The 27,017-nt window shown below is 45.8% G+C and overlaps 2 protein-coding genes across 5 annotated transcripts in view; one reads left to right on the forward strand and one right to left on the reverse strand.

Moving 5' to 3' along the window:
- The window catches only part of Cyp39a1 (cytochrome P450 family 39 subfamily A member 1), an 89,413-nt gene extending 87,779 nt beyond the window's left edge, over window positions 1-1,634 (reverse strand). The window contains exon 1 of one of the 3 annotated variants that reach the window (XM_085679354.2): window positions 1,240-1,634. In XM_085679354.2, the coding sequence (XP_085535480.1) occupies window positions 1,240-1,425 (186 nt within the window). In that variant the 5' untranslated portion in view covers window positions 1,426-1,634. The remainder of the gene's footprint in view (window positions 1-1,239) is intronic. The other 2 variants (XM_048445209.3, XM_085679355.2) reach the window with 2 other exon arrangements.
- A 219-nt stretch (window positions 1,635-1,853) lies between these two features.
- Slc25a27 (solute carrier family 25 member 27) lies at window positions 1,854-27,017 on the forward strand. 2 transcript variants are annotated; one of them, XM_087897981.1, is made up of 11 exons: window positions 1,854-2,138; window positions 2,825-2,915; window positions 3,084-3,090; window positions 4,606-4,797; window positions 6,897-6,981; window positions 11,081-11,203; window positions 14,098-14,210; window positions 18,582-18,666; window positions 20,697-20,789; window positions 21,367-21,469; window positions 26,694-27,017. In XM_087897981.1, exons 1-11 carry the CDS (start codon window positions 2,080-2,082, stop codon window positions 26,763-26,765), a joined length of 1,023 nt encoding a protein of 340 aa, XP_087754107.1. In that variant the 5' UTR covers window positions 1,854-2,079; the 3' UTR covers window positions 26,766-27,017. The 2 variants fall into 2 exon arrangements, with proteins under 2 accessions (XP_087754107.1, XP_048301161.1); XM_048445204.3 differs by lacking the exons at window positions 2,825-2,915; window positions 3,084-3,090.

Here is a 27,017-nt window from a genome sequence, read left to right on the forward strand (position 1 = left end):
AAGTATAGATCTTAATTAAGGGAGCCATTTTAGGGTTGGCAAGAGACTGGACTCTAGAGGGGTTCCCAGGTGTTCAAGGAGATGTCCCCAGCTTGTTCCTTGAGCAGCTGAAAAGAGAGCACCTGAATTGGCCCTATCCTATAGCCACACTGATGAATATCCTGCATATCACCATAGAACCCTCATCTGGCGATGGATGGAGACAGAGACAGAGACCAACACTGGAGCACTGGTCTGAACTCCCAAGGTCCTTATGAGGAGCAGAAGGAGAGAGAACATGAGCGAGGAAGTCAGAACCACGAGGGGTGCGCCCACCCACTGCGATGGTGGGGCTGACTGATCTAATGGGAGCTCACCAAGGCCAGCTGGACTGGGACTGATGGAGTATGTGATGAAACCAAACTCTCTAAACGTGGCTGACAAGGAGGGCTGACTGAGAAGCCAAGAACAATGGCACTGGGTTTTGATTCTACTACATGTACTGGCTTTGTGAGAACCTAGTCTGTTTGGATGCTCACTTTCCTAGACCTGGATGGGGGGGGGGGAGGACCTTGGACTTCCCACAGGGCAGGGAATCCTGACTGCTCTTTGGACTGGAGAGGGATGGGGAAGGGAAGTGGGGGGAGGGGGAAATGGAAGGAGGGGAGGGGTGAAAATAAAATAAAAAGTAAAATAAAAAAAAAGCAAAAACTACAACAACAACAACAAAAAAACCTTTATAAATGCGTCCTTAGTTATCTCCTCGGGGTGTATGGGAAGAAAGCACTCATTATCAATAAAACTTGTAGCTGGGGGGGGGGGGGGGGGGAGAAAGTGGCAAACCTTGAATCTGTAAAGACCAACTTAGCAAAACAAGTTTTACAAAATCGTAGCGTTACCTCTATTTGTGATACAGATTTATTACTCATTTTCACAAATCGGAGTCATGTAAACTTATCTTTCCCAAGTACTACGCGCTTATGTCGGTACGTTAATAAACACGCACTTAGAATTAGCTCAAGGAAGTTACTAACACTCAAAAAAAATCTCTCCTTCTAATAAGCTGTGTTGTCTTTCATTTCTTGGTATCTTGCTTAGGACATAGCTGAAGATCATGTGTAGAGAAACAACCGACGGGATTAATTGCCGGAAGTATGCTTATGTCCAGTGTTCTAACATTGCGCTTAATAAAAACATAATTTGAAAATAAAATACTACCTCCCTCCAACCCCACCGCCATCTCCAGGCACAGCTACATACCTTGATTCTTGCTTTTTCTATAAATTCAAGAGGGGCTTTCCCAAACTCAAATCCCGCTCCGATCCAGGGAACCCAGCCCTGGACGCACGGGGGTCCACGCAAATTCTTCCACCGAAAGAATAAGAAAACAACACAGCTTCCCAGGACGGCGATTACTACTGGTGAAAAGAACTCCATGACGCCCATTTTCTAGAATCACAGACGTTTGAAAACGTACTTCTCCCAGAGCATTCCCCCTTCCCTGCAAACTGAGGAAAACGCACCGGGTCTTCCAAACTTTAAGCCGAAACTTTGGCAAGCAATTCTCTTGCGCAACTGTAGCTCCTCAGCCCCGCCCAAATTTTTGTGCAATTTTTGCATCGTGGCTCCCTTCCACCTTCGCATTGCTTTCGAATTCTGGCCAGTAGGCAAAAAAAAAAAAAAAAAAAAAAAAAAAAAAAGCAATCAGTTGAACTACACTGGCCTGGGTTGGGACGGGTGGGCGGGAATACACGCTGGAGCTTTAGCTGTCTAGTAGCAGGCAGTTTGCAGAGGGCGCCTAGCTGCCAGCCAATCAGAGGCGTCGTGGAGTCCCAAGAACTACATTTCCCAGAAGCATCTTGGGTTCCGCTTTGTTTTTCAGTACCTGAGGCCCCCAGACTGGTCCAGCTACTAAGCAGGAGGCGACTTTGCTGTACCGTACAGGCACACATGGTCCCTCTCCAACCGCTCTTGGACTGAAGAGGGGCGGCGCCCGCAGGGTGGCAGGTGCACAGGCGACTAGGGGTGCCCAGTGGTCCTGACCTGCTGCTGAATGTCTGTCCCCGAGGAGGAGGAGACGCTGCTGCCGCTCACGCAGAGATGGCCTCGGATGAGCAAGTTCCTACTGTCCGGCTGCGCCGCAACCGTGGCCGAGCTAGGTACCAGCCGCCCCCACCTCGGTCTCCCCAGCGAGTGGCCCTGGCATCGCGCTGGGGGAGGGATGGGCGGGCAGCCCCGCTCCAGGCTGGAGCATCTTCAGAGGTTGCACCCTCGCAAGGATGTGGTCAGGTGCCCAGTAGGCCAGCTTCGGGAGGAGCATGGATTGGAGGTTTCCAGGGTTGTCTTCCCACCCCGAGGGATGATGTCTAATGCCTGAGTGAGTACTCTTGGGCTCTTCAGGAGCCCTCCTACCTCTTTAGGAAACGTTTCCCCTTTGGTGAGGATGACCTTTTTGGAATCATAATCCATTTGTTCCATATGTATTTCATCATCTCTGGGATCGTCCTTTTTCATGGTTTATAGCCTTATGCAGCCTTAGACTATTTTAAGATTCGAGTTGGGGGAGGGGGCACCTGGAGGATTTCAGTTATTGACCATCCCTCCTGAACACCTGTCTAAAGTCAGTCGGCCACCTCACTTCTTGACCCTATATTGTTTACCTTACAGGAGGGACCCTGAGAAGTAATTTTTATCAAAATGGTAAATGCAAGGCAAGGTAGCTATTTAACAGGGTCATTAATACAGTCGATACACTAGTGGGTCCTGGCTGTACAGTTGCAAAGACCCCTGTGTGGCCTTCTTCCAGGCCAGTGGGGACACGTTCAAAGACGTTTACAACTGGTGCTTGTTGCAAGAGAAGCTATTTTTGTGTGTCACAAGAACATCATAGAAAAAAAAACCAGATTCATCTAAATGAGTCAAAAGAAATAATAGCAGTAAAAAATGAACAGACCACCTAGAGTGGATTATGGTACCTTGGCACATGGTATTTCGCCAGGATTGGGGGTGGGATGAGTTCAAACTATGGTCTCTGTGAAGCAATTTCGGATTGCCCTTACATTTTCTTGTTCATTAAAAAAAGAAAGAAAGGAGGATGTCTCTAGTGCATTAGTCATTTGAAAATGTTACTCAGTCTTCTAGCAGAGGTTCATTTCCCTTTAGACTAGCGTAGCCAGCACTCTCTGTTGTTGGCCCTTCGGACTCTTGCCTTCTTGCTCTTTGGCCATCTCTGTCTCTCTCCTCTCACAGCTAGTGGAGCATTTTTTTTAATCATTCACTTTCTGAAATAAAATTCACCAACTTTTACAGACATCAAAAGTCAGATGGCCGAGTGATAGATACATTAGCAGTTTGGCTCCTCACTGCAGCTCACTGGCTTGTCACTTCTGGGAAAGGTGCTAGAAGATCAGAGGCTAGGGAACCAGAGTTCATTGGCGAAGGGGCATATACACCAGTTCAGCAGGAGAGCCTGAACTATGGAATAACCAAAATAAAAGCAAAACAAAACATGTTTTGGGAAGCAGAATTTGTATGTAGATAGAAGTTCCTAACTCTTTGTATTTTTTTTTTAGTTTTATGTATCAATAAAACACTTCTTAAAGTATGTATATGCAAGACACACCTGTTTAGGGAAATTATTGCTTATATACTGTTTTCAAAATCTAGTGGGAAATATGGAACACTCCCTCTACTCATCCCGTCCCCTGTGTTAGAAGAGGTATTCATGGATTCTGGATCAGGTCGTGGTCACTGAAAACTCTTATGTGCTGTCAGCGCTGTTCATAAGCTTGTCTCCATACCCCTCTTAGAGTTATTCGGGAAACTGTATTGTGACATTTTAAATCTCATCTTCCTCATGTGGGTTGAATAGCTAAAATATGCTTTCAGATAAAAACAATCTATTTCTAATTTGACATGTAAACACATTTTCTAATGAATAAAGTTGGGACTCACAAAGAACTCATGAATGCACTGTGTGTAAAGCTTATCAATTCAGAAAAATATAATTAGATATTTGCCTCACTTTGAAGAACGTTGAGCATTGCCACCTCCGTATATGAAGGCATTCTAACTTCATTGCATTGTAAACAGCAGTTCTGTGATTCATTCACATTGGAAAACCACCCATGACATCGTAGAATTCGGCTTCAAGTTTATTCTAAATTTGTAGCAGATCTCAAATGATAGTGGCTGTGGTCAAGAAGACACAGCAGAATATGACTACTATAAGCTATTTCTCGTTGGGAAAATTGAAGCGGATTTAATATTGAATGTTGTTATTGAAAAGGAATCAAGGATTGTCCTACTTTGTGGGATTATTTTGGTCTTGTTTTGTTTTGTTTTAATCTGGGGGTGCTCTGGGATGCTCTAAGGCAGTGAATCTTTGATTTGCAAAGACATGAGAATCTACTTTCTAAATCACCCGTCTACTAATTCAGAATGCCTGGGAATGCGATAGGAAGTGTATATTTCCTTAACAGAGTCCCTGGCCGATTCTGCTATATTCTTATACTTCAGAATCTCCAAATCATGGGAGAATATTAATCCTATGACTTTAGAGGTTTTGTTTGTTTGTCTGAATATTTTGGGTTTTTCCTCCCCTTCGTTTGTTTTTTATTTCATTAGCAACCTTTCCCCTCGATCTCACAAAAACCCGACTCCAGATGCAAGGAGAAGCTGCTCTTGCTAGGCTGGGAGATGGTGCAACAGCATCTGCCCCTTATAGGGGCATGGTGCGCACAGCCCTAGGAATTGTCCAGGAGGAAGGCTTCCTAAAGTTGTGGCAAGGAGTGACGCCCGCCATTTACAGACACGTAGGTATTTATCTTGATTCTAACTGGTAAGTTTGCTATGAGTTCTGTATTCTTGCTTTTCTCTCCAGCTGTATCCAAAATCCAGCAAGGACATTTGTTTTATTTATTTTTCCCACTGATACAATAAATCAGTAGAAGAAAATATTTCCAGTTGTTATTAAGTGCCCTAAGTTTTGAGAAATGGCATACGGAAGCATTTAGACCGTCCAGGTGATCCCTGGTCAAGCTAGAAGTGGTGACTGGAAGTGGAGAGCCATAAATAAAGGGGAAAGTGTTGGGGAAGACAGCTTATGTGAGCTTCAGACCTTTGCACGTGCACACACGTGCATGCGCACCCACACACTAATATGGTTCTACACACGTGAGCATATCTACACACCAACCACACCACACACATATACACATGGAGGAAAACAATGGACTGCCGCCATATCTATGAAGCGCTTTAAGATCATTGAACAAAGTTAAACAAGTGTCATCACTTTATCTTGATGTAAGGGGAGTTAAAGTTGTTTCTACTTGACTGTATGTCTGAATATTTATTTCCCCTGTAAGTTCTTTAATGGTATAAGACAGAGAAACATGAATAATTTACGTCATTTTCCCCTTACTTCAGAAACCACAAATACAGTAAAAATTGAAGTAGGTTTTAAATCCCAAGTCCTAAAGGAGCTTTCAGGTAAATATTTTCATGGTCTTTGAAGATTAAAAAATATTTGCCTTTGCCCTGTGCATCAGAGCCCAGCTAGGCTGACATGACAGAGAGCAAGGAGCCTTGCCTTATTTAGCTGTGGCACTTGTCTAGGGTAGAGGGAGCACAGGTGAACTGGCCTTTGCCTTCTGCTCCCAGGCTAACGACTTCTGCGGGTCATTAGTGGGGACATCCCAGAGAGAACCTTTCTAACCCTGCTCTCAGGGCACCACTCACAGGAATGGGGGTCATTGACCTGTCGGCTTGTACACAGGGGAACATGAAGTTGGTCCCGAAGAGATGCTGAGATAGCATGGCCTTCTGCCCCTCCACCCTCCACCTTCATGCTGTTTCCTTGGCCCAGAAAGCATCTGTTTTAATCATGTGCTGGCTTGCTGTTAATATTCCATTCTTCACATGAGGAAGTTAGCGCAGGATTTTTTAAAGAGTCAGATTGTGCACAGAAACGTATACTGTTTTGTAATTTGTTATTATTTTTTATGAAATACCAAGTCAGACATCCTGAAAGTGTGGTATTTCATATCAAGAACTCTCTTGAATGGGCATCACGTACTGATTTTAATGATGCCAGTTTCTACCTTTTAAACTGTTTGTCTTTGGACCCCATTATTGTTCTGTGCTTTGCCTCTTTCACGTGTGTTAGCCACTTCCTAACACACCTAAGTTTCTCGGGTGTTAGCCACTTCCTAACTAACCTAAGTTTCTCGGGTGCTTAAAGCCTGGAAGGGAAGAAATGTTAATGAACTCTCTAGTGTGGTTATGTGTGTTTATTCAAAGAGAAGATTCTCTGTATGCCAAGCTCCCTACTTGGGGGTTTGAGTTAAAGTCAGCACACAGAGCTATTTGGTGGAGTTCCTTTGCATTCTGTTTCCTTCCTGTGGTGAGGCTCAAGATGGCCAGGACTGAAACAAGAAGACAGGAATAGCTCTTCTTCCCTAACTTTACTTCAAGCTCGAGAATTCAGAAGCCCTTCCAACCTTGAGCTTAGATGTAGTTAGTTGTGTGTAAGTCAATAAATGAATTCATGTTTGGTGAATCAGTGTCTGTCAAAAGGAGAAAAATAACCAACATTGAGAACCCACCTAGAGACGCCCTGAGGGGGAGATAAGAAGAAGAAATTAATTGCTAGTGAATTTGATAGTTGCTATATTAGAACTATGTTATGCCATGTGGGCCAAGGATGCTGAGGTCAAAGAGCAACTATCTGAAAAACATAGTGAGCTGAGTCCTAAAAGATGAAGAGGGATAAACAAAGTCGAGAAGGGAGGCTTCCTAGAGGGATCAGAGATGCAGGAAGAATTCCTCCTTTGGAAGACGAATGAGGCCAGGTCACAGGTCCTCTTGTTTCATAAGATACAAGGCTGAATTTGTGTTCATTGTGTTTTATGCAGTGTATTCGGGAGGTCGGATGGTCACCTATGAGCATCTCCGGGAGGTTGTGTTTGGCAAAAGTGAAGATAAGCATTATCCCCTCTGGTAAGTTTAGTTTTGAAAACAATACGCTGTGAACACAAAGACTTTGATTTTTACCAATTATATTTACATAAAATTATCCATTTGTACTAAAATTGCTTTTAGTAACAGACTTAATAAATAATAGAAATCCAAAAAAGTGAGAGTTCTGTGCACATTTTGTACAGACACAACAGAAATGCACATGTGAGTTATATTTATTTACTATTTTAATCTAAACGAATTTATGGTTGGGATGAGGGTACATGCCTATTACTCCAACCCTTAAGAGGTGAAGGCAGGAAGATAGAGTTTGAGACCAGTCGTCTCAAAATCAAATAATAACAATAATAATAATACAGACTTCTATTGGAACATCTTCTATTGGGACATCCTTTTTCAAAGGCCATTGTCTTAATGAGCTTCCTGTTGTTGTGATACAACGCCATGATCAGAAGTAACTTGGAGAGCGAAGGGTTTACTTCGCTTACAGTTCCAGGTAGCAGTCCATCACAGAGGGCGGTCAGAGCAGGAACTCAGTGCAGGAACTTGGAGGCAGGACCTGAAGCAGAGACCACAGAGGAATGCTGCTTACTGACTTGCTCCCGATGACTTGCTCAGCATACTTTATTGAATAACTCAGAACCACCTGCTCAGGGATGGCACTGCCCACAGTGGGAGAGGCCCTCTCAGAACATCAGACGTGAATCAAAAAAAATGCCCCAATGGCCTTGCCTATGAGCCAATCTGGTGGGGACATTTTTTCAATTGAGAATCCCTCAAATGACTCTAGCTTGTGTCAAGTTGATAAAGGACTAGCCAGACATGACCCTTATTATAGCTAGTCTGTTTTAATGAATATAAAAGTAACACATTAAATCATTGCATTATCATGTACTTTTGTAATTATAATCAAAAGACACCAGTCTTTTTCAGAAATGCTTTGGTAAATTCGAGGCATCGCGTAACTGATAAAGTCCTTCAAACCCTTTACATCTTAATGCATTTGCCCATGTGCCTTTTATTTAGATACCGTTAATCCCAAAATTAAATTTCTGGATGGAAAAACACTCTCTTGGAAAACATCACCAAGAATAAACTACCGTCTCTCTCTAGAGGCAGGCTAACTTGTGATTAAATGCATGTTTGTTTCTCTTTTTTTCAGAGTCTGGCTTGTGTATTATTAGGAGTGTTTGAGTGGTCCAGTTTTTAATGCCTGTGTCCAAGAAGTAAACCATGATTCCCATTGTCTGTATCAGTTCTACTACATAGAGTCTGACAGTAAGGCCTACTGCTTCTGCTCTGGATGGCTCTTGTTTTCAGATGGTTGGCTAGCACAGCCTCCCTTGGGAATCATGTGAAATTTATTAAAGAAGTCCTCAGTAGTAAGAAGTAGATTCCTCAGTCCTATAAAGGACAGCAGGCTTCCCGCAGAAATTTCTTTTGTGCTCTTTGGACCCTTTTTTTTTATTATTAAAAATTTCCACCTCCTCCCTGCCTCCGTTTTCCCTCTCCCTCCCCACCTCCCCCTTCCTTTCTAGTCCTAAGAGCAGTCAGGGTTCCCTGCCCCGTGGGAAGTCCAAGGTCCTCCCCCCTCCATCCAGGTCTATAAAGGTGAGCATCCAAACAAACCAGGCTCCGACAAAGTCAGTCCATGCAGTAGAATCAAAACCCAGTGCCATTGTCCTTGGCTTCTCAGTCAGCCTTCATTGCCAGCCACATTCAGAGTGTCCAGTTTGATCACATGCTCCATCAGTCCCAGTCCAACTGGCCTTGGTGAGCTCCCATTAGATCAGTCCCACCGTCTCAATAGGTAGACGCACCCCTCAGGGTCTTTGGACCCTTTTTATAACAGAAGGTAGACATTGTAATGAAGAAACACCCCTTTGTCAGTTCTGCCAAACCATGTTTAGCAAATGGCTTTATAATCAGAGATTTTCGTTCCCTGGAGTTTAGGTTGTCACTTAATTTTTTTTCTATTGTCCATTTTTTTTTTCATTTTTATATGTTTTTTTTTCTTTCTTTTGTTTTTAGGTTGTAAATGTAGAAGTTTGGAAAAGAGCGTTAACAGTTGTGGGACTTGAACCCATACACTAATGTACTCCATTCCCAAGATGTAAGAATGACGAATGCATTTCGTGTCCTTTAAACCAGATCCTCTTTGTCCTAAACTGGGTATTGGGTGCCTCTGGTCCTTTTGAGTCACTCACTTTGGCTTCCTGGACGCTGCACTCTTTGACCCTTTGAACATCTCTTTGGCTCTCTTTTGTCTTCTTCCATGGGCTGCATGCTGACTAAGGGCCAAGGCAAGGACGTAACTATAGTCATCAGTGTTTCGCAGGACGAGCCCCGTGCCGTGAGGATGCGTGTTTGTCCCTGAATGTTGAGGAATCGCATTCTCTCTTCCCTGTATGCCGGTGTGTTCGTGCATCCCTGTAGCCTTGACTGCACGGACAGGCTGAGATACGAATCAGCGTGCACAGAGTTGACGCTAATTTCCAGGTGGTCTCTGTGACTCAAGTTTGGTGCTACATTCTTTCATTTTGTTCATGCCAAAGATGAGCATTTCCACCATGGCATTGCTTATTATTAAGAACCACAGTAGCAGGCCAATGAGGTGGCTTGGTAGATCGAGGCGCTTGCTGCCAGGCTTGATGACCTGAGTTACTCTTGGGGATCTGACTGCCAAAAATTGTCCTCTGATATTCTCTCTCTCTCTCTCTCTCTCTCTCTCTCTCTCTCTCTCTCTCTCTCACACACACACACACACACACACACACACCCTCAAGACTCGTAGTAGCTCTGTACGATCAGAAGTCCTGTGGCCGCCTTTCAGCAGAGCCATGTGTGTTCGTCTTCCTTTTGAAGATCTCTGGCTGTGACGAGATGGGCTTGCATCCCATTTTGTTCCCTTACCGAGGAACATAGAGAAACTGCCTCACCTCTTCCACCTTCCGCTCTCCTCACTGCAGCAGCGACGCCTACCTTTGGATGAGATAATTCACAAATGCCTGTAGCTTTGAAACTTAAAATTTATAGCCCGACCATGAGAAGCAGAGGCAGGCGGAGCTCTGTGAGTTCGAGGCCAGCCTGGTCTGCAGAGCAAGTTCCAAGAAATGTAAAGAGTAGTTCACAGGGGCTGGAGAGACGCTCAGCAGTTAAGAGCACTTCCTGCTCTTCCAGAGGACCAGAGTTCAGTTCTCAACACCGCAATGGGCAGTTTCTAACCACCTGTAACTCCAGTTCCAAGAGATCTGAAGCCTTCCTCTAGCCCACTCAGGCACCACAAACACACACACACACACACACACACAGAGAGACAGAGACAGAGACAGAGAAAGATTAAAGGAAAATATTTTTAAAATAGTTCACCATAAATAATACGTACTTGTACCATTAAAACAAAACAATTAAACAAAAAAAACTCATAGGTAGCACACAGGAAAAATTAAGGAAAGGGTGTGGAGAGACCCAGTTCCCAAAAGGAGTATAAATGTTCATTACTCATGTAAAAAACAAGTAGCATCACTAGTAAACGGAGAAATTTATTTAAACTCCCTTTAAAGTGCTGTGAAAATGTAAAAACAATGGAGCCTTTTAGGATATACACTGCCTACTAAAGCTTCTAATGCGTGACTTGGGATGCGACACTGATTGTCATGCTTGAGTCCTGCTCACTGTTGGCCAAGAGTAGAGGAGCTTGGCAGCAAGTGTCTTCAGAGAGAGGAACGCTGTCAGGTCCTTCACTTGGGAAACCAGCTCAGTCACGGCTTGAGATTGTGGTTTCCCTCCTTTTCCCCTTGGGCCAATTGCATCTCTGCGGTTTTGTGACCCTACAGTCAGATGCCAGGGGCAGAGAAGTAATCAGTCCAGGTGTCTGTGCCGCGCTGAAGCCGTGTTCCTTCCCTCTCGATTCAGGTGGAAGGATTTCAGATTCGCCCTTTAGCGCCTTTTGCTCCCCGGACCTGCCCACCAGTAAACAGTCAGACCTGAACAGTGAAGAAACTGCATCTCTACCTTCTGCCCAGGGCCTGTGCCAGTTCAGTGTGGTTCCCCGGTAAAATCTGTGAAATGAGGGGCAGTTAAAGCCACACAGCAAACCAACTGTCTCCTGTGCCCCCAGGAAATCGGTCATCGGAGGGATGATGGCTGGTGTCATTGGGCAGTTTCTGGCCAACCCCACCGACCTGGTCAAAGTCCAGATGCAGATGGAAGGAAAACGGAAGCTGGAAGGGAAGCCCTTGAGGTGAGTCACCCGGGAAATTCACTCTTCCTTCTCCTTTCTCGGTCACTGTTTCTTGGACATTTAACTAACGCCTCCCGTTTGTAATCTAACCTCTGCTGAAGGAATTAACACTGATTCTTTCCTTTGGAAATTAGGACTGAAGAGATGTGCGAGCCTGGGGCTTCTTGTGCACCATGATGTGTGTGTGCTCTGTATTGGAGGGACTGTGTATAACTCTTTGCTCCTCCTCCTACTGAAAAGCAGTTAGAGTAGACCCCTGTTCCACATTGATGTAAAGCATTTGGACAGTCGGGCATTGCCATTCAAGCCTGTAATCTCGGCACATGGGAGGCCGAGGCAGAATTGCTGAGACTGTGAGGCTAACCTGGAATACATAGTGAACTCAAGGCTAGCCTGGTCTACAGGTGATAATGGGTTTCAAAAGGGAAGAGAGAATGAGAATTTGGTCGTGTGCCCTCTATCCTGGTAGGAGCCCTAACGTTGTCATCCTATGTCACCCGATGCCGGTGGCTTCCTAAAAGTCACTTATCACAGAGTCCATCTGTCTTTTGGTTTTTCAAGACAGGTTTTCTCTGTGTATCCCTGGCTGTTCTGGAACTCACTCTGTAGACCTGGCAGGCCTCGAACTCAAAGAGGATTGCCTGCCACTGTCTCCTGAGTGGCCCAGCCCTGTGTCTTCACTTTTAAAGATAGGTTCCTGATGGTTAACACCACTGTCTCTAAACATCTTGATTTTCCCCCTGAAAAGAATGGAGTGAGGTCAATGTTGCTAGATTCTTGTAGCCTGTTTCCCCTGGGAAAGGCGAGCTCTGCCACACAAACAGACCCCTCCCAGGAGAGAGGAAGGTGCAGGAGATCTGAGCTGAGTCTGAAGTGCTCCTCCTAGGAACTTTCTCCAGCTGAGCTGGACTTTCTGAGGAGGGCCAGTGCCTTCCTTGAACGTTCACCATGGACCACTGTGCCCTTGCCCTCTCTAGCCTCTCCCGCAGTAGCCTGGGCTCCCTGCAGCCTTAAGTGGGTGGGAAGGGCTTCACAGCAGGCAGAAAGACAACACTCTGACTTAGCGAGGAGTGGCACTGTCCCAGAGCCCGGCCCCTCACTTTTCTGACAGCTTCAAATCTCTGAAAACCGCTGCAGAAACCCAGGAGGACATGTGGTCATCTGTGTAATGGATTAATAAAAATTGTTGTGGGATTCCCAGCGGCCGCAGGCAGCAAAAATGCTGCAGGTCCCCAAGTGGTGGCAGGCAGGGGGCAGCGGGTCCTGAGAGCAGCCAGTCCCAGGCATGAGACCACGCGGCAGGTCTCCAGAAGGTGGCTGGTCCCCAGCGGTGAGGTGGGGAGCCACGTGGCGGAGGCCAGAAAGAGTCTGAAAAGAGAGAGAGAGACTAAGGCAGCAAGCAAGAAGGAAGATCTGCCTGCCTCAGCTGATGGGGAGGAAGTGGGCGTGGCTTGTCTCTTAAAGAAACAGAATAGATCATTACATTCCCATCTCTTTTTTAATAATAAAAAGGCAGGAGGTGAGTCACCACAGGTTAAAGGAATTGGGGTGGCGGATTGTCAAGACTTCTTCCTGCTTATTTGTGGGCGTCGTCTTTGGGGGGAACCTGAGAAGGTTCGGTGCTGGCCACATCCTGGCATACTGGTCTCTTTGCTCCTCTCCAGTGTTTGTGGTGTGGAAATGTCTGGTGTCTCTTACACCTGTTTAAGGTATTGTCAGAACAGAGTTAAATTAAAGGGAAAAAAAATAAGATCAGGGATTTGAAGGGGATGTATCTGACCTGTTTAAAGTGGATCCTTCAATTCAGCTCCCTGGAACTCAAAAGAATTCTTTGGGTTTGATTAAAACAGAAGTTTTAAACATATACATGGTATAAACAGTGGTATATTTATGTCAGAATGACTGTGACAGATATTTTTGCACAATGAAAAGTATTTTTAAGACTATGGAAGGCACAATGAGAAAGAAGTTTGATAACTTATATTTGTCCTCACACCTTTATAACTTGTAGGTCTTGGAATTGTATTTTACTGAAATTTGTTTGGTGAGTTGTCCTTTTAAACTGACAGAACCTCTCAGCTGTCAAACTGCATCAGAGATCTTTGAGATGGATAAAATTTTACTTGAGTTATTGATTAAAAAGTGACAGAGAACTTACTTGGTTGGCACCCAGAGCTACTCCTCAGGGTCCTCCATGGTCACTGAAGGTCGCATTTGCCATTTGCTGTTTAGCACAGGGCCTGCCAGGCTCCAGAAGATCCTGTGGGCTGAATCTGTAGGAAGACAAGCCTACCTTCTAATGCTGCAGACAAGTCTACTTCAGCTCACTGCACTCTTATACATGAACGTAACAGAGAAAGCAAGGTTGTTTGAGTTCAGAAAAACATGTAAATACATGTCGGCAAGCACATACTAAATCTTAAAAGAGCAGCCCTTTCCCAGAACCTTGTGAGGACAGACCAATTTAAAGACAGTTACCTGGCCTGTACTATAGATTCTATCTGGGAAAACACAGAAGCAAGGCAGAAGGCCAGATCCAGATCCAGGGTTCACTGGGGATAGCACTCAGCATATCCTTTTACTGGATTGGGTTCTATAGCTACGATCCAACATCCAACAAGAATAGACATGCTTTATAAATTGAATGCAAATATTTGTTGCAGGAGGCACAAAATCACATCTGAGAGCAATCCAGGGATCAGAATGCAGCTGAGGTAAAAGGCAGAGCCTCTGCCTTGTTTCCTGGAGCCTCTCTCATGGCTCCACAAGGCATTGTTCACCATGCGTCGTTCCTTTGCCTGTGTCCCAACCCGATCAGCAGAAGGTGAAATTTACACACCTGCCATCCATACACGGGAATAAGTAGACCAGTATTTCTTTGTTATTTTCCTTAGATTCCGTGGAGTACATCATGCGTTTGCAAAAATCTTGGCTGAAGGAGGAATTCGTGGGCTGTGGGCAGGCTGGGTGCCCAATATTCAAAGAGCTGCTCTGGTGAACATGGGAGGTAACGAGCTTCTTGACTCTCTAAAGCCGACGTCACCAAGTTATGGGCACCACCATCTGGGTGTGGAAGGCATTGTTGTGCTTTGCAGTGACAGGAATCAGCAGCAGCAACTGAGTGTTTATCCTCATTCAGTGATGTATAAAAAGGACCAAAGACAGAAAGCAGTGTCGCCATAAGCAGAAAAGACCAAACTATCTGAGGCCTTCAGCCCAGTCCAGACCGTCCTCTGAGATGACACTGACGTGTGGAACTGCCTGACAGTCACTCTGCCCAGACACCCAGGTCTCTCTCGCTGTGGCTCTGCCCTGAACAGCATGGCGTGCAGCCTGGAAATGTGAACATTCCCCCCACAATTCACCTCTACCCCTGGCCTCTTATATTTAATTTCTAGTTTCTTTTTTAAATACCATAACCATAAGGTTTCCATTGCACAATTATACATCAAGGAAGAGAGTAACGCTCTAGAAAAGAGTAAAACTCATTTTTTGGAAGGCTGAGTCAGAAGGGCTGTGAGTTCAAGGCCAGGCTGAGTCATAAAGTAAGTTTTTTATTGTGTCAAAAAATTAAGACATCTCAGCCAAATAGTCCTATTTAGGAAATGCTGCTAATATTATGGTGATATATTACTAATCAAGCTACACTCACTATTAGAGGAAACATGAGAGGGAAAACATTTTAAAGCCATGTGTTGACAGATGCCTTTATTGAAAAGCCAGATATAGCCTTCTCTAAGAAGATAGATTATTTTAAATGTATATTCCCAGTTTTATAACTTAAAAATCTGGAGCATATAAGCATACACGAAAATAGCATTTCATAACATCAAGAGGCCATCCCACCACCAGACAGATGGTCCTGAAGTTGGTGATGTCCGTGCTCTAGACATCCAGTGGGTATGTCTGTGCCATGGGCACTAGTATGCCAACCATGTTCGTTCTGCAAAATGAAGTTGAAATCTTCATGAGAATTAGAGGATAGGGAAGATTCCAAGTGACCGCGTACAGTAAAGTTGCAGCTTGCCTGTCTTGTTAAGAATGCAGAATTTAGGGTGTAGAAATGGAAAGCTGTGTTCCTGTCATCCTAGGTTTTCTTCTCTGGGGACAGTCATTTCATATGTGTGTGCACAGCACGGCCTAGGAATGTAGATGTCGAAGCTACCAGCCTCTCCCATGTTCTGAAATCATCTTAAGCCAACAGTTACAATACCTGTTACTTCAGTATCTTTAATAGCTATCTTAGGGTTTTATTGCTGTGCAGAGACACCATGACCACCGCAGCTCTTATAAAGGAAAGCATTTAATTGAGACTGGCTTACAGTTCAGATGTTTAGTCCATTATCATCATGGTGGGAAGCATGGCCACATGCAGTCAGACCTGGTGCTGGAGAAGGAGCTGAGAGTTCTACATCTTGACCTACATGCAGCAACAGGAGACTGTGTGTCACACTGGTCAAACTTGAGCTTATAAGACCTCAAAGCCCACCTCCACAGTGACACACTTTCTCCAACAAGGCTACACTTACTCCCATAAGGCCACACCTAATAGTGCCACTCCCTCCACGCCAAACATACAAGCACACGGGGGTCTATAGGGGCCATACACCACTGTAAGCCTCCAACAGGGCAAACTATCAAACTAACTCCCAGCTTGACCCCTGCCACAATCCCCACCCCCAACGTATACACAGATCTACCCAGACAGGTTTCTCCAGTCACTGACTCACCAAGCTGTCAGCGTCCTTGTCACCTACCACTGGCCTCTCACTAGATAACCAAGTGGAAATTTTGGAACATGGCGTAGGAACCCACAGAACTTTCCAGGTGCTATCAGCTCCCTGAGCAGTTTGTTGTGCCTGCTGGCAGGAGCACAGCAGAAAGCCTTGAGCTGTTCACCCCTGCAGGCACAGAGCTGTTCCTCACCCCTGCAGGAACAGAGCTGTTCCTTATCCCTGCAGTCACAGAGCTGTTCCTCACACCTGCAGGCACAGAGCTGTTCATCCCTGCAGGCACAGAGCTGTTCACCCCTGCAGTCACATAGCTGTTCCTCACCCCTGCAGGAACAGAGCTGTTCCTTATCCCTGCAGGCACAGAGCTGTTCCTCACCCCTTCATGCACAGAGCTGTTCACCCCTGCAGGCACAGAGCTGTTCACCCCTGCAGGCACAGAGCTGTTGTTCACCCCTGCAGGCACAGAGCTGTTGTTCACCCCTGCAGGCACAGAGCTGTTCACCCCTGCAGGCACAGGGCTGTTCAGCCCTGCAGGCACAGAGCTGTTCCTCACCCCTGCAAGCACAGAGCTGTTCAGCCCTGCAGGCACAGGGCTGTTCAGCCCTACAGGCACAGAGCTGTTCCTCACCCCTGCAGGCACAGAGCTGTTCCTCACCCCTGCAGGCATGGAGCTGTTCCTCGCCACTCTGCTTTCAGTCTTGCCCCTCTTGTGCTTAGTTTTCTTCTGTAAATCCCTTTAATACCCAGCTAAACTGTTGTCTCTACCCAGGCATCGTTCCTGACCCTCTCATAATCCCTCCCGATGCCTGGTCATCTTTGATGTCCTTTTCAGTGTCTGCAGTTCTCTGAGGCCATTGCTGTCATTCTCTACCTGGTGAACCCCTGGAGGCAGTGGCATGGTTTTTCTCATCTTTTCCCCCCAATCTTTCATAGATAGGAATCATCAAATGTCCAGGGATTAATTGGTGAGAGAATCCGTCTAGGATGGATGAGATGTCTCTAAGGAATTGTTTTTGGGAATCCCAGTAACAGATCACCTAAATGTGGAAGGGATAAATCTGTTTTCTATGTCACTCCATGCACGTCTGCTCTGTCTCATTAGTAGCTAATGTTTTTCCCCAGGAAATCCTTGTGATTGTAGTTCCTCAATTTTTTCCTTCAAAGTTTGCTTCAACTCTGTCCCAACTTCCAGGTGCTTTCCCAGGGCCTTCCTTTGGCTGTCTCACTTTGAAGGTATCTAAATCAGATCTCTGTATCAAACCATTTCTTTCTCATTTTCCATTGTGTCAAGATACCCCCCCAAACCATTTTGTTGTATGAGTTTTGTCTCTCCCATTGTCCTTTGTGTGGATTAGTCACTGAGTGCGGTTAGTTCTGTCTTCTCTTTATCACTGGAGCTTCTTGGTTCATAGATGACTTTCTGCATCCTCTGTAGGTACTACAGAAGCCTCCTTACACATCCCGTAGCCACTTTGCCCCCACCATCCCTGAACTGGCTTTACAAAGGTGACCAATGCTGGTGTCTTGTAAATAATAATAATAGTCTGCTTCCATCTTTATCTCCAATTCCCTTTAAATTCTGCACACTTAGAAGTTTGCTTTCATCTTTTCTTTGTTTTTCTGTATTAGACCTGCTGGGTATTTCTGCTTTCAGAATTCATGCAGAAGCTGAGCGGGGCTGCACACCACCATTATCAATCCAGCATCATCTCTTACTAGGATTAGCATTATGGTCTCATATCTAGCCCCCTTGTCTTCCTACGGTGCGACCTCTGAGCCTCTCCACGATAGCCTGGCCAGCACTGTGTCCTCAGTTCTCTGTCTCCCATGCTTGCCCTGCTACCCCAGCCTTCTGCATCATTCATATCCCAAGCCAGCTCCTGCCTTGTGGCCAGTGCTTTCCTTTCATCGAGAGTTTCTTTAGCTATCTAAACAATCATTTTCTGTGCTTCCTTTGGGTCTCTAGTAGGTGTCATCTTAGCGGGAGACCTTCCTTTTTCTCCAAACTTGAAGATTTCATCGCTTTGTCTGTTCTTTGGGCTCCCTTTTCTTTTCCCACTTGTCTACAGAGTACTGGCTTTGGAACCTGCTGACGTCTGGACGTCCTGTGGTTTGTTTTGCTATTGTCTCATATGCCGTCAGCGAGCAGAGATGCTCATCTTACCGACTTCCCCAGACTTCTAGAAAGGGAGCCTATCTGTTCTCACCATATCCCCATTCATTTGCCTCTCTGCTCCAGTGTGGGTCATCGCCATAAACCCCAGCACTGGGGTGTACCTCTCCTGTTTAACCCTTTAGTAGCTCTCTGTCGTCATAGGAAAGGGTATACAAGTGTGATGTAACACAGTGGTCCAGATCTGTTGATTATACCTGTCAGGGTGTTAACAATCTAACTCAGGTTCAGTTAGACATATCTTAGTCCAAAGACCAAACATTCCAGAGGGTAATGTACATAGCTAGATACAGTGAGTGCCCATTCTGTCCTCTCTTCCTCTCCTACTGTTTGTAGCTCTCCTTGCCTCTGCTTAAAGACAAGAATAGTGTCTTTCATTGTCACACAGTCCAGCCCCAAACCCAGCATATTCTTCACCCCAAAGACCTTCACTGTTGAATGAGTGAAAATTCACCCCCTCTCCCTTTGCCAGACCTAACCACCTATGACACAGTGAAGCACTACCTGGTACTGAACACACCGCTGGAGGAGAACATCGCTACTCATGGCCTATCCAGGTAGGTGGCTCTTTCGAGGCATTTTGTTTTCTCTGTTTCCTTTTCTTTTCTGGGGCTTAATTTTATTTTTAATTATGTGTGTGCATTTGTGTCTGTTTGTGGACATCTGAGTGCAGGTGTCGTGCCACCTGGAGCTGGAGGCGCAGGCACTGGGAACCACACACTGGGCCTCCACAAGAGCGGTGAGCGCTCTTAGCCCTCCGCCATCTCTCTAAACACATATGACCCTGTCCTGAATGGTTGACATAAATTCTACCTTTGGGGATCTTTGGTCAGGAATGTCATCTGTCACCCAGAGAGAAGGACGATGCTATGTTTTTAAAGAATCGCTTCCTTCAAGTTTGTTGCAGTTAGAATGTGGGAGAGACAGATAAAATTACACCATATTTCAGACTGTACTCAGCCAAGATTTGTACGTGGTTTGCAGCTGCCCCAGGGGCAGTTTCTGAGGGTGCAGCAGATATGTGTGTCCTTCTGGGCTACGTGTGCCCTTCTGGGCTACGTGTGCCCGTCTGGATCTTGCAGTGGCCCTGCCCAGGGAGCTCACCAACAGGGAGAACTAGACACGTGTGAAAACTATGAGCAGTAAATAAGGAGGGGAAAAAATGAGTCATTAGAAGCCTCAAAGGAATGGGGAGGGAAAAAAAGACCAAGAGCAAAGGGAAGGGACCCAGAGGACACAGAATGGGCTCTTCAATGGTCCTCTTTGACACACAATTCCAGCTTCTCCACTTGAATGAATGACTTTTGGTGTCTGCTGTTCTTCATGGCACAGTGATTTGTGTCCTCTGGCTCATGGTCTTATTGCCAAAGACTGAAAACTCTCAAGCCGTGTATGCTATTGAGATGACCCTAGATATTGGGGTAATGTTAATATTCTCAAGTTGAAAATGGAGTTACACCCCTCGCTCCCTCTCTCCTTTTCAACTTCCTCCGTTCCTTCCCTCCCTCCCTTTTTCCCCTCCCTCCCTTTCTCCCTCTTTGTCTCTGTGCATGTGTGTGTGTGTGTTTGTGAATTTGTGTGTGACCCAAGGATATTCCTTTGTACATGAAACTCTCTGTCCTTGTAACACCTCCTCCAAATCTGCTCTGACAGGTGACTCAGCCACCCCCAGAGCTTTTCCCTGTCTGCCTGTCACTTGGTTTACTGGTTCACACCTATCACATTTGCCCACTTTGCTTTTTCCTGGCACTGGTGAGCATCTGAAGATAGCCATTTGCCTTGGTCTGTCCCTGAGTGGAGCATAGCCACCTCCAGAACAGGGGCTTCTTAACCATGTCTTATTTTGTAGTAGTGGCAGCAGTAGTAGTAAGGGTGTGGGGGAGTATGGGGTGTGACTGTGGCTGGGGAGGGGGTATGGGGTGTGACTGTGGGTGGGGAGGGGGTATGGGGTGTGACTGTGGGTGGGGAGGGGGTATGGGGTGTGGGCGAGGGGTATGGGGTGTGACTCTGTGGGTGGGAGAGGGGTATGGGGTGTGGGTGGGGGGTATGGGGTGCGACTTTGGGTGGGGAGGAGGTATGGGGTGTGGGCGGGGGGGTATGGGGTGTGACTCTGTGGGTGGGGAGGGGGTATGAGAGTGTGACTGTGTGGGTGGGGAGGGGGTATGGGGTGTGACTGGGGGGTGGGGGGTGAGGGGTGTGACTGTGTGTCGTGCATGTGTGTGCATGCCACAACATGCTTGTGGAGGTCAGAGGACACCTTACAGGAGTCAGCTTTCTCCTCTGCTGGGCTGAAATCAGGACTCAGGTCATCAAGCTTGCCTGACAAGATCTTTCATTTCCCAAGCTGTCTCCAAGGGGAGACTCTTACTCTCTTGTTCCCTCCTTGACAGGAAGCCTGGCACTGGGAGACATATACCTGTTGGCTGCTATGCTTTAAATATTTTCTGTCTCTTTATAGAATTAAACATTAATTTTAATCTCAAATAATATTTTGCACTCTGTTCTTTTTTCGATGTTAAGTGCTTTTTCTTAGCGTTTGGGAGCTATTTAAGTATTCTCTTTAACTTTCATTTCTTTGTGTCTACAGTTTGTGTTCGGGACTCGTAGCTTCTATTCTGGGGACCCCGGCTGATGTCATTAAGAGCCGAATAATGAACCAACCTCGAGACAAGCAGGGAAGGTAGATAAAGCCCTTAGTGCCCACATGCTGGAGTGTCGGCAGCAATCATGGTATTTCAAAGATGGTTTCTTATAGGTCTGTGCAACAGAGATGCTTTCCTGTGTTCTCCTGCTCGATGGGGCCGTTGTTCACGGAAAATTACCTTCTTTCTCTGAGGCTAATATACTGAACTTTGGGGAATTGAGTGTACAGTCATATTTAGACACAAAGTAGCTACTGTGATGTCGTCATTTTCCAAGGTTTTGAAAGCTTTCTCTGCTGAGAACCTGCAGAGCAACCACTCTGTCCCGAGCCTGTGCCTTTCAGGGAACAGAATGTGATGTAGTATAAAATTGTGTGTTCTCTTTGGAAGAGGTCTGCTGAAATGAACTCAGAGAGGACCAAGGGGGTGATGGGAAAAAAGAGTCAGCAGGGAAATGCCTACACCCAAATGAAGATACCTGTGTCAGTGGACCACTGATACTGTTTGTTCTAAACGAGCAGAAAGCATTTGGTTTCCTATGCCTTCCCAAATGGCTTTATTTACACCTCTGTTTACACAGGAGGAAATGTGACACGGGTCTCTTTGTCCTTGCAGGGGACTTTTATATAAGTCATCAACTGACTGCTTGATTCAGGCTGTCCAAGGGGAAGGCTTCCTGAGCCTGTATAAAGGCTTTCTCCCATCCTGGCTGAGAATGGTAAAGATGCCGTCTTTTGTTTTATCCTTTATTATTGTTTTCTTTGTATTTAAATTACTTGTATTTTACAGATATTTTACACTTTCTCTTCTGGTGTGTGGCTTGGCCCTGCCTCCACAACAGGCCCATCCATCTTTGCTTTTTAAAATATTTTTAGATTTTTTTCTCCTCTCCTTAGAATCAAGTTTCCTTTCTTGACAGACAACGGCTAAATGAACTGGTCAACATTTCTTAATAAATAGGTTGATAATCTGTTATGAAAGTAGATAAAGACATACTATTTACTATTTAGCTATTTATGGTGTGTGTCTTCTTATCTAAAATATCCTGGGCTGGGGTGGATGTACAGATTCCAGAATGGAGCTCTTCTGAGGAAATTTTGCTGCTTCAGAACTTGTTATTTTGATGACAGAGTTTTCCAGGTGTTATCAGAGACCCTGCTTTAGAAGAAAGCATTATGCCAATACTCCTGTGCAGTGAGGCACAGCATTAGGTAGAGTTAGTGATGTAGTAAATAGAATTAAACGCAAAGAACTGTTGTAAATACTTATCAGTATTTGAAAATGTGGTGGGGTTATGGGGTTAGAAACTCAGTCAAAAATCAGCATAATATAATAAGACATAAATAACTCTGTTTACCCATGTTTGAGTGCATGCCCTGTAGGAAGGACTTAGTCTTGAATGAGAAACTATAAATGGTGAGTTCACAGGAGGAATTGTTAGTTCTGTGGAGCCACACAGCGAGTAGGTACAGCTTACCCGGGGAATTGAGAAGGCCTCCCTCGAAGAGACCTTTGAACTGAGATTTAAAAAGTGAATAAGGTTTGATCCTGAAAAAATGGCAAGAAAACATTCTCTGAAGCGGAGCTTGGGTAAACTGAGATCCTGAGGGCAGGAAGGCCAGGATGGAGGAACTGAGGAGTCAGGCGAAGGGCAAGGCAGAGAGGCAGAAAGCAGCTGGAGAGGGCCTGCTGAACTGTGCACACTGGGGTAGGCTGAAGCTCAGCCACTTGAGATGATTCTGTCTTCCCTGAGTTGAGAAAAGGCCAAGGGTGATAGAGGAAGCGTGGTGGTGGAGCAGATCGATGTTGGGCAGTGAGGGAAGAGGACACCTTTTAATAGTTATCTGGGGTATAGAAGCGTGATCAGATGAGGACAGCAGAATGACCAGAGAAGACAGGGGAAAAACAGGCTCTGGGCAACCGGGGCTAACAACAACTTGTGCAAACGGACATCATTTGCAGGGCAAGAACACCGTAGCTGCAATAAACTTAATTTTTGACGCACATAGTTTAGAGGTGCCTATAGGACATATGGATAGATGAACAGAAGATTACCTTAATATCAGAATTAGATCAGAATCAGGATCGTAGGTGCAGATGGGATGGAGATGCAGGGAGTATAAGAAATGTCCGTTCCCAGGTGGCAGCTGGGAATATGTGCTGTCTGTCACTATGGGATAGCAGCTGGTAATTAAGGAGAATTAACAGCAGAAGCTCTTAGCAGTGTCTGACATAAATATGCCAGTCAGCCTTTGTTTGCTATAACAGAATACTCAATACCGGACAAAACAACCCAAAAAAGAGAAGAGTTCATTCTGTGGTCAGCTGACTCCATTGCTCTTGTGGGCTAGTGAGGCAGACCATCCTGGCAGGAGCATGTGGCAGAGCAAAGTAGAGAGCTGTCTACAGGAAGGGGCCAGGGACAGGTGGATCCTTCAGACTCCCCGCACACCCCCTGTCCAGGGGTTGAGGAGATGGATCAGTGGGTAAAGCGTGAAGCAGAGTTTGGATCCCCGGCGCTTGTGTAAAAAGCCAGCGCAGTGGTGTTTGCACCTATAACCCAAGCGCTGGGGGTGCGAGCAGATCTACCTCGCCGACTCCCTGGCTGGCTGACCTAGCAGACATGGTGAGCTCCAGGTCTCATTGAGAGACTATGTCTCAAGAAGTTAGAGAAGCAGCTGCGGGAGATACCCAGCATTGACTCTGGCCTCTCACACACAGTCCACTGCTGAGCACACGTGCACACACATGTGCACACGCATACATACAACACCCACACACACATGACACCCCTGGTGACCTACTTTCTCCAACCAGGCCTTCCCTCCTAATGAATGGATTAACTGTCTACTGATAAGGCCAATGCATCCCATGATCCCATCATCTTTCAGTAGTGTTGCCTGCTGGGGACATATCAGCCTTTGGGGGAAACACGGTAGATTCAGACCATGTTACAAAGTGTATTAGAACTAATAAACAACAAAGCCCCACCTTATTTTGGTGGTCTTGGTTAGCCTAAAAGCATTTTAAAATTGAATGTTTCTTACTGAAACTATAGGGTTTCTTTTGTTTTGTTTTGTTTTTTTATTGGGCTTATACAAAGAAGGAACTGTTAGAGGCACTGGCCGCACTCAAGAATAAGACAGTCTTTTTCAGGAAGTGGTTAAATGTTACAAAAGTGGTGAGCACCAGCGAATCACTTGGTGCATCTGCAGCACTGTCCTCCTTATAACCGTGGCTCAGCCAGCCCATTGAGTTTCCCCAGCTATCTACGCGGTGAGCTGTCCTTGTGTCCCTCTTTTATAGAGGAGGAAATAAGGGCAGAGCATCTACATGACGTGACCAAGTTAGGTCATTAGCTAGTATTTCTTAGCATCAGCCCCAGGCAGTGTGATGTTGGAGGACATCTTCCTAAGGCACTTGTGTCTGTTAGCAGCGTGAACAATACTGTGTGGGAATATGGGCAGTGCAGAAAGCGTGGCTGTAACGGTTAGCTGCCTGAGGGCCACCAAAGGCTGCAAAGAGTTGCTATTTGTTCTGGGCTGTGATGCTTCTGTAGGCATTTGTCAAATGACGGAGGAGGGAGTAACGTGGGCAACAGCACCATGTGTGGAGGTAGAGGTGACGCCGGCATTTCTTAAAGCACCTGCTGTGTGCTAAGTTCTTCATGCACAAGAATCATTTCTAAATTCGTACAAGAATGCAGTAAGGCAGGTACTATCATTTACATTTCCAGGTGGGAAAACCAGATCTCGGTGTGTAAGAGATTTTCTCAAGATCATACAGCTGTCGCAGAACAGAATTGCCTCCCAGTTGTTTTTGACTCTGACTCCCTTTTCCTTACTGGTTCGGTGTACTGAGTTCCTCAAGATCCTTTAGCTAGCTGATAGAAATCTTAAAGGAATATAAAGAAATGGGGGCTGGGGAGATGGCTTGGTGGCGAAGTCCTTGCAACATAAGTGCAGCCCAAACTTCAGATCCTAGAAGCCATGTAAATGTTATCTGTGTGTGTTGGCCCGCTGTAATTCCAGCCTCTGAAGGCAGAGCTGGGGATCCTTGGAACAAGTGGGCTAGCCAGACTAGCCATATCAGTGAGCTCTGGGTTTGATTGAGAGACCCTGCCTCACCGAATAAGGCGGAAGAGCAACTGAGGATGATTCCTGATAGCAATCTTGGGTGCCTCCTACATGCATACCTACAAACACACCCGCGCGCGTGCACACACACACACACACACACACACTCACATATACATACAAACATGCTCACCACACACAGACAGAAAACTAGAAAGTAGAGGTGTATAGAGATGGAGGGCTGGTACAAAAGAAAGGCTCCCTCCCCAACAAGCATCACCAGGGTGCTTGTTATTACCCTGCTGATTGTTGCGGTGCATGATTGAACCCAGGCATCTGACTCATCAGCACCTTCAAGTGCCCAGCTGACTTCCCTAACGCTTATGATTAGGTCAGAATAGCTGGTGTGTTGACGCCACACATCACATTTGGTAAATTATACTAGTAACTGCTGCCTCTGAGCCAGCATGTTCTTCATAAACTCAAGCCCTGTATGAGGTCACCTGCCAAGCATCGTAGCGGGAGGAGCTTATTTGCAAGTTTAAGATTTGAGACTATCAAGCCAAGAGAGCTTTTTAGTATACATCTCGGCAGAAACAGGAATGGGTAAGGACTTCAGTGGTCCCAGGATAAACCCGAGGCAGCAACACAGCACCATATGCAGTTGGATTATTGACATAACCGTGCTGATACAGGCAACATGGTACAGAGCTCAGTACAGACAACATGGGTGCACAGAGACTCAGTCAGTCCCACCCATTAGCTCCCCACAGACCTCGGCTACACCTCTCTCCCTGAACTCACATCTCTCCCTGAACTCACTCAGTAGCTCCACCAAACCCTGCTGCAGCCCCTTCCCCAGGCAGAGGAGGTGCCATTGCTTCACCCAGCCCCTGTGGTTTTGAACCTGTACTGTTGTATTCATATGCAAAAGCATATGCTGACAACCACACCATTAGAGATGGCTGCAGGGCCCTTCTTAACCAGGATCCCTGCCTCCTTGGTCTCTGCAGTTGCCTCTGACAGCTCGGGAATATGGTACATTCACAGCTTTGTGGTTACGATATCAGCTATCTCTGTGCAGATAGAATTCCCCCACGCAGGCATATGCATTTCTTTACAAACACATTTAGCAAGTACTGTCTAGATTCTAACTGCTTAACTGCTATAGAATGGAAATCGTCTCTAGGCACTGATGAGAACCCAAACTAGAGAGGACTCCAATCCAAGCACCTGCCCGTTCTCTGAGAATCCCTCCTTGCTAGTATCCATGCTTCCTTTCAGCCCACGCCCTCCCTGGTTCCTGTGGGTGTGGTCATTCAGATTAAGGCCAAGCCATTCTGAGCCCAGAGCTCCTTTTTCTTTGTAGTGCAAACTCGGTTGTGCAGATTGCAAGACATCTGGGACTGAGATTTTTATGATGCAGCCCTTAAAAGGCTGGACTTTGACTTTCTCACTTCCTGAATGTCTAATTGGAGAGCAGCCTAGTACAGAAGTCATGAGGCCCTCTATTATAGCCTTGTAGCCTGAACCGGTGAGTAGAAAGAACCCTGTGGTCTAATTCCACACAATGTCAGTGGGCAGTGGACTGCTAAGCCTCAGCATTCTCATCTGTAAAATGGGGATAAGATCTCTTTTTTTTTTCTATTGCAAGTTGTTTTTAGGGAAATCTGTGATCAATGTGACATGAAAATGCTTTGTAAGTTTCAAGGTAATTTACAAAGGTAAACAGTTTGTGGGGGGGTTGTTTTACCTTTTTAACAAGTGGATTGAAAATGACTCTGTCATTAAAAGATGTTTATGCAATGTGTAGAATATTTAAAATTGCTTTGAAATGTGCACTAACCTCTTTGGTTAATCTTTCAGACCCCTTGGTCAATGGTGTTCTGGCTCACTTACGAAAAAATCAGAGAGATGAGTGGAGTCAGTCCGTTTTAAGCCCTTAAAGCCAGAGTGCTCATTGTTGCCGAACAAGGGCATCTGCAACACGCCCCTATTATTTCTACCTCTTTGGGAAGATACTTTACTCCACAGAGACTGTGATATACAGGGGGCAGCACTTTCTCTTTCTATGGAAACCAGAGTTCTCTTTGACTCCACTCTTTATCCGAGAGTGATTTGTCTGGTCCCAGTCTCTCAAGACCAACCACTGAGACCCAGCTTGGCATTTCCTAAAGAATGGAACCTGGA

Source organism: Myodes glareolus, chromosome 18 (assembly GCF_982192425.1).
Source record: "Myodes glareolus chromosome 18, mMyoGla1.1, whole genome shotgun sequence".
NCBI lineage: Eukaryota > Metazoa > Chordata > Mammalia > Rodentia > Cricetidae > Myodes > Myodes glareolus.

Coding starts and splice junctions, on each gene's coding strand:
- Slc25a27 (XM_087897981.1), top strand. CDS start 2,080: ATGGCCTCGGATGAGCAAGTTCCTACTGTCCGGCTGCGCCGCAACCGT. Junction 18,667..20,696: donor GCTACTCATGGCCTATCCAG/GTAGGTGGCTCT, acceptor TTGTGTCTACAG/TTTGTGTTCGGGACTCGTAG. Junction 20,790..21,366: donor CCTCGAGACAAGCAGGGAAG/GTAGATAAAGCC, acceptor TTGTCCTTGCAG/GGGACTTTTATATAAGTCAT.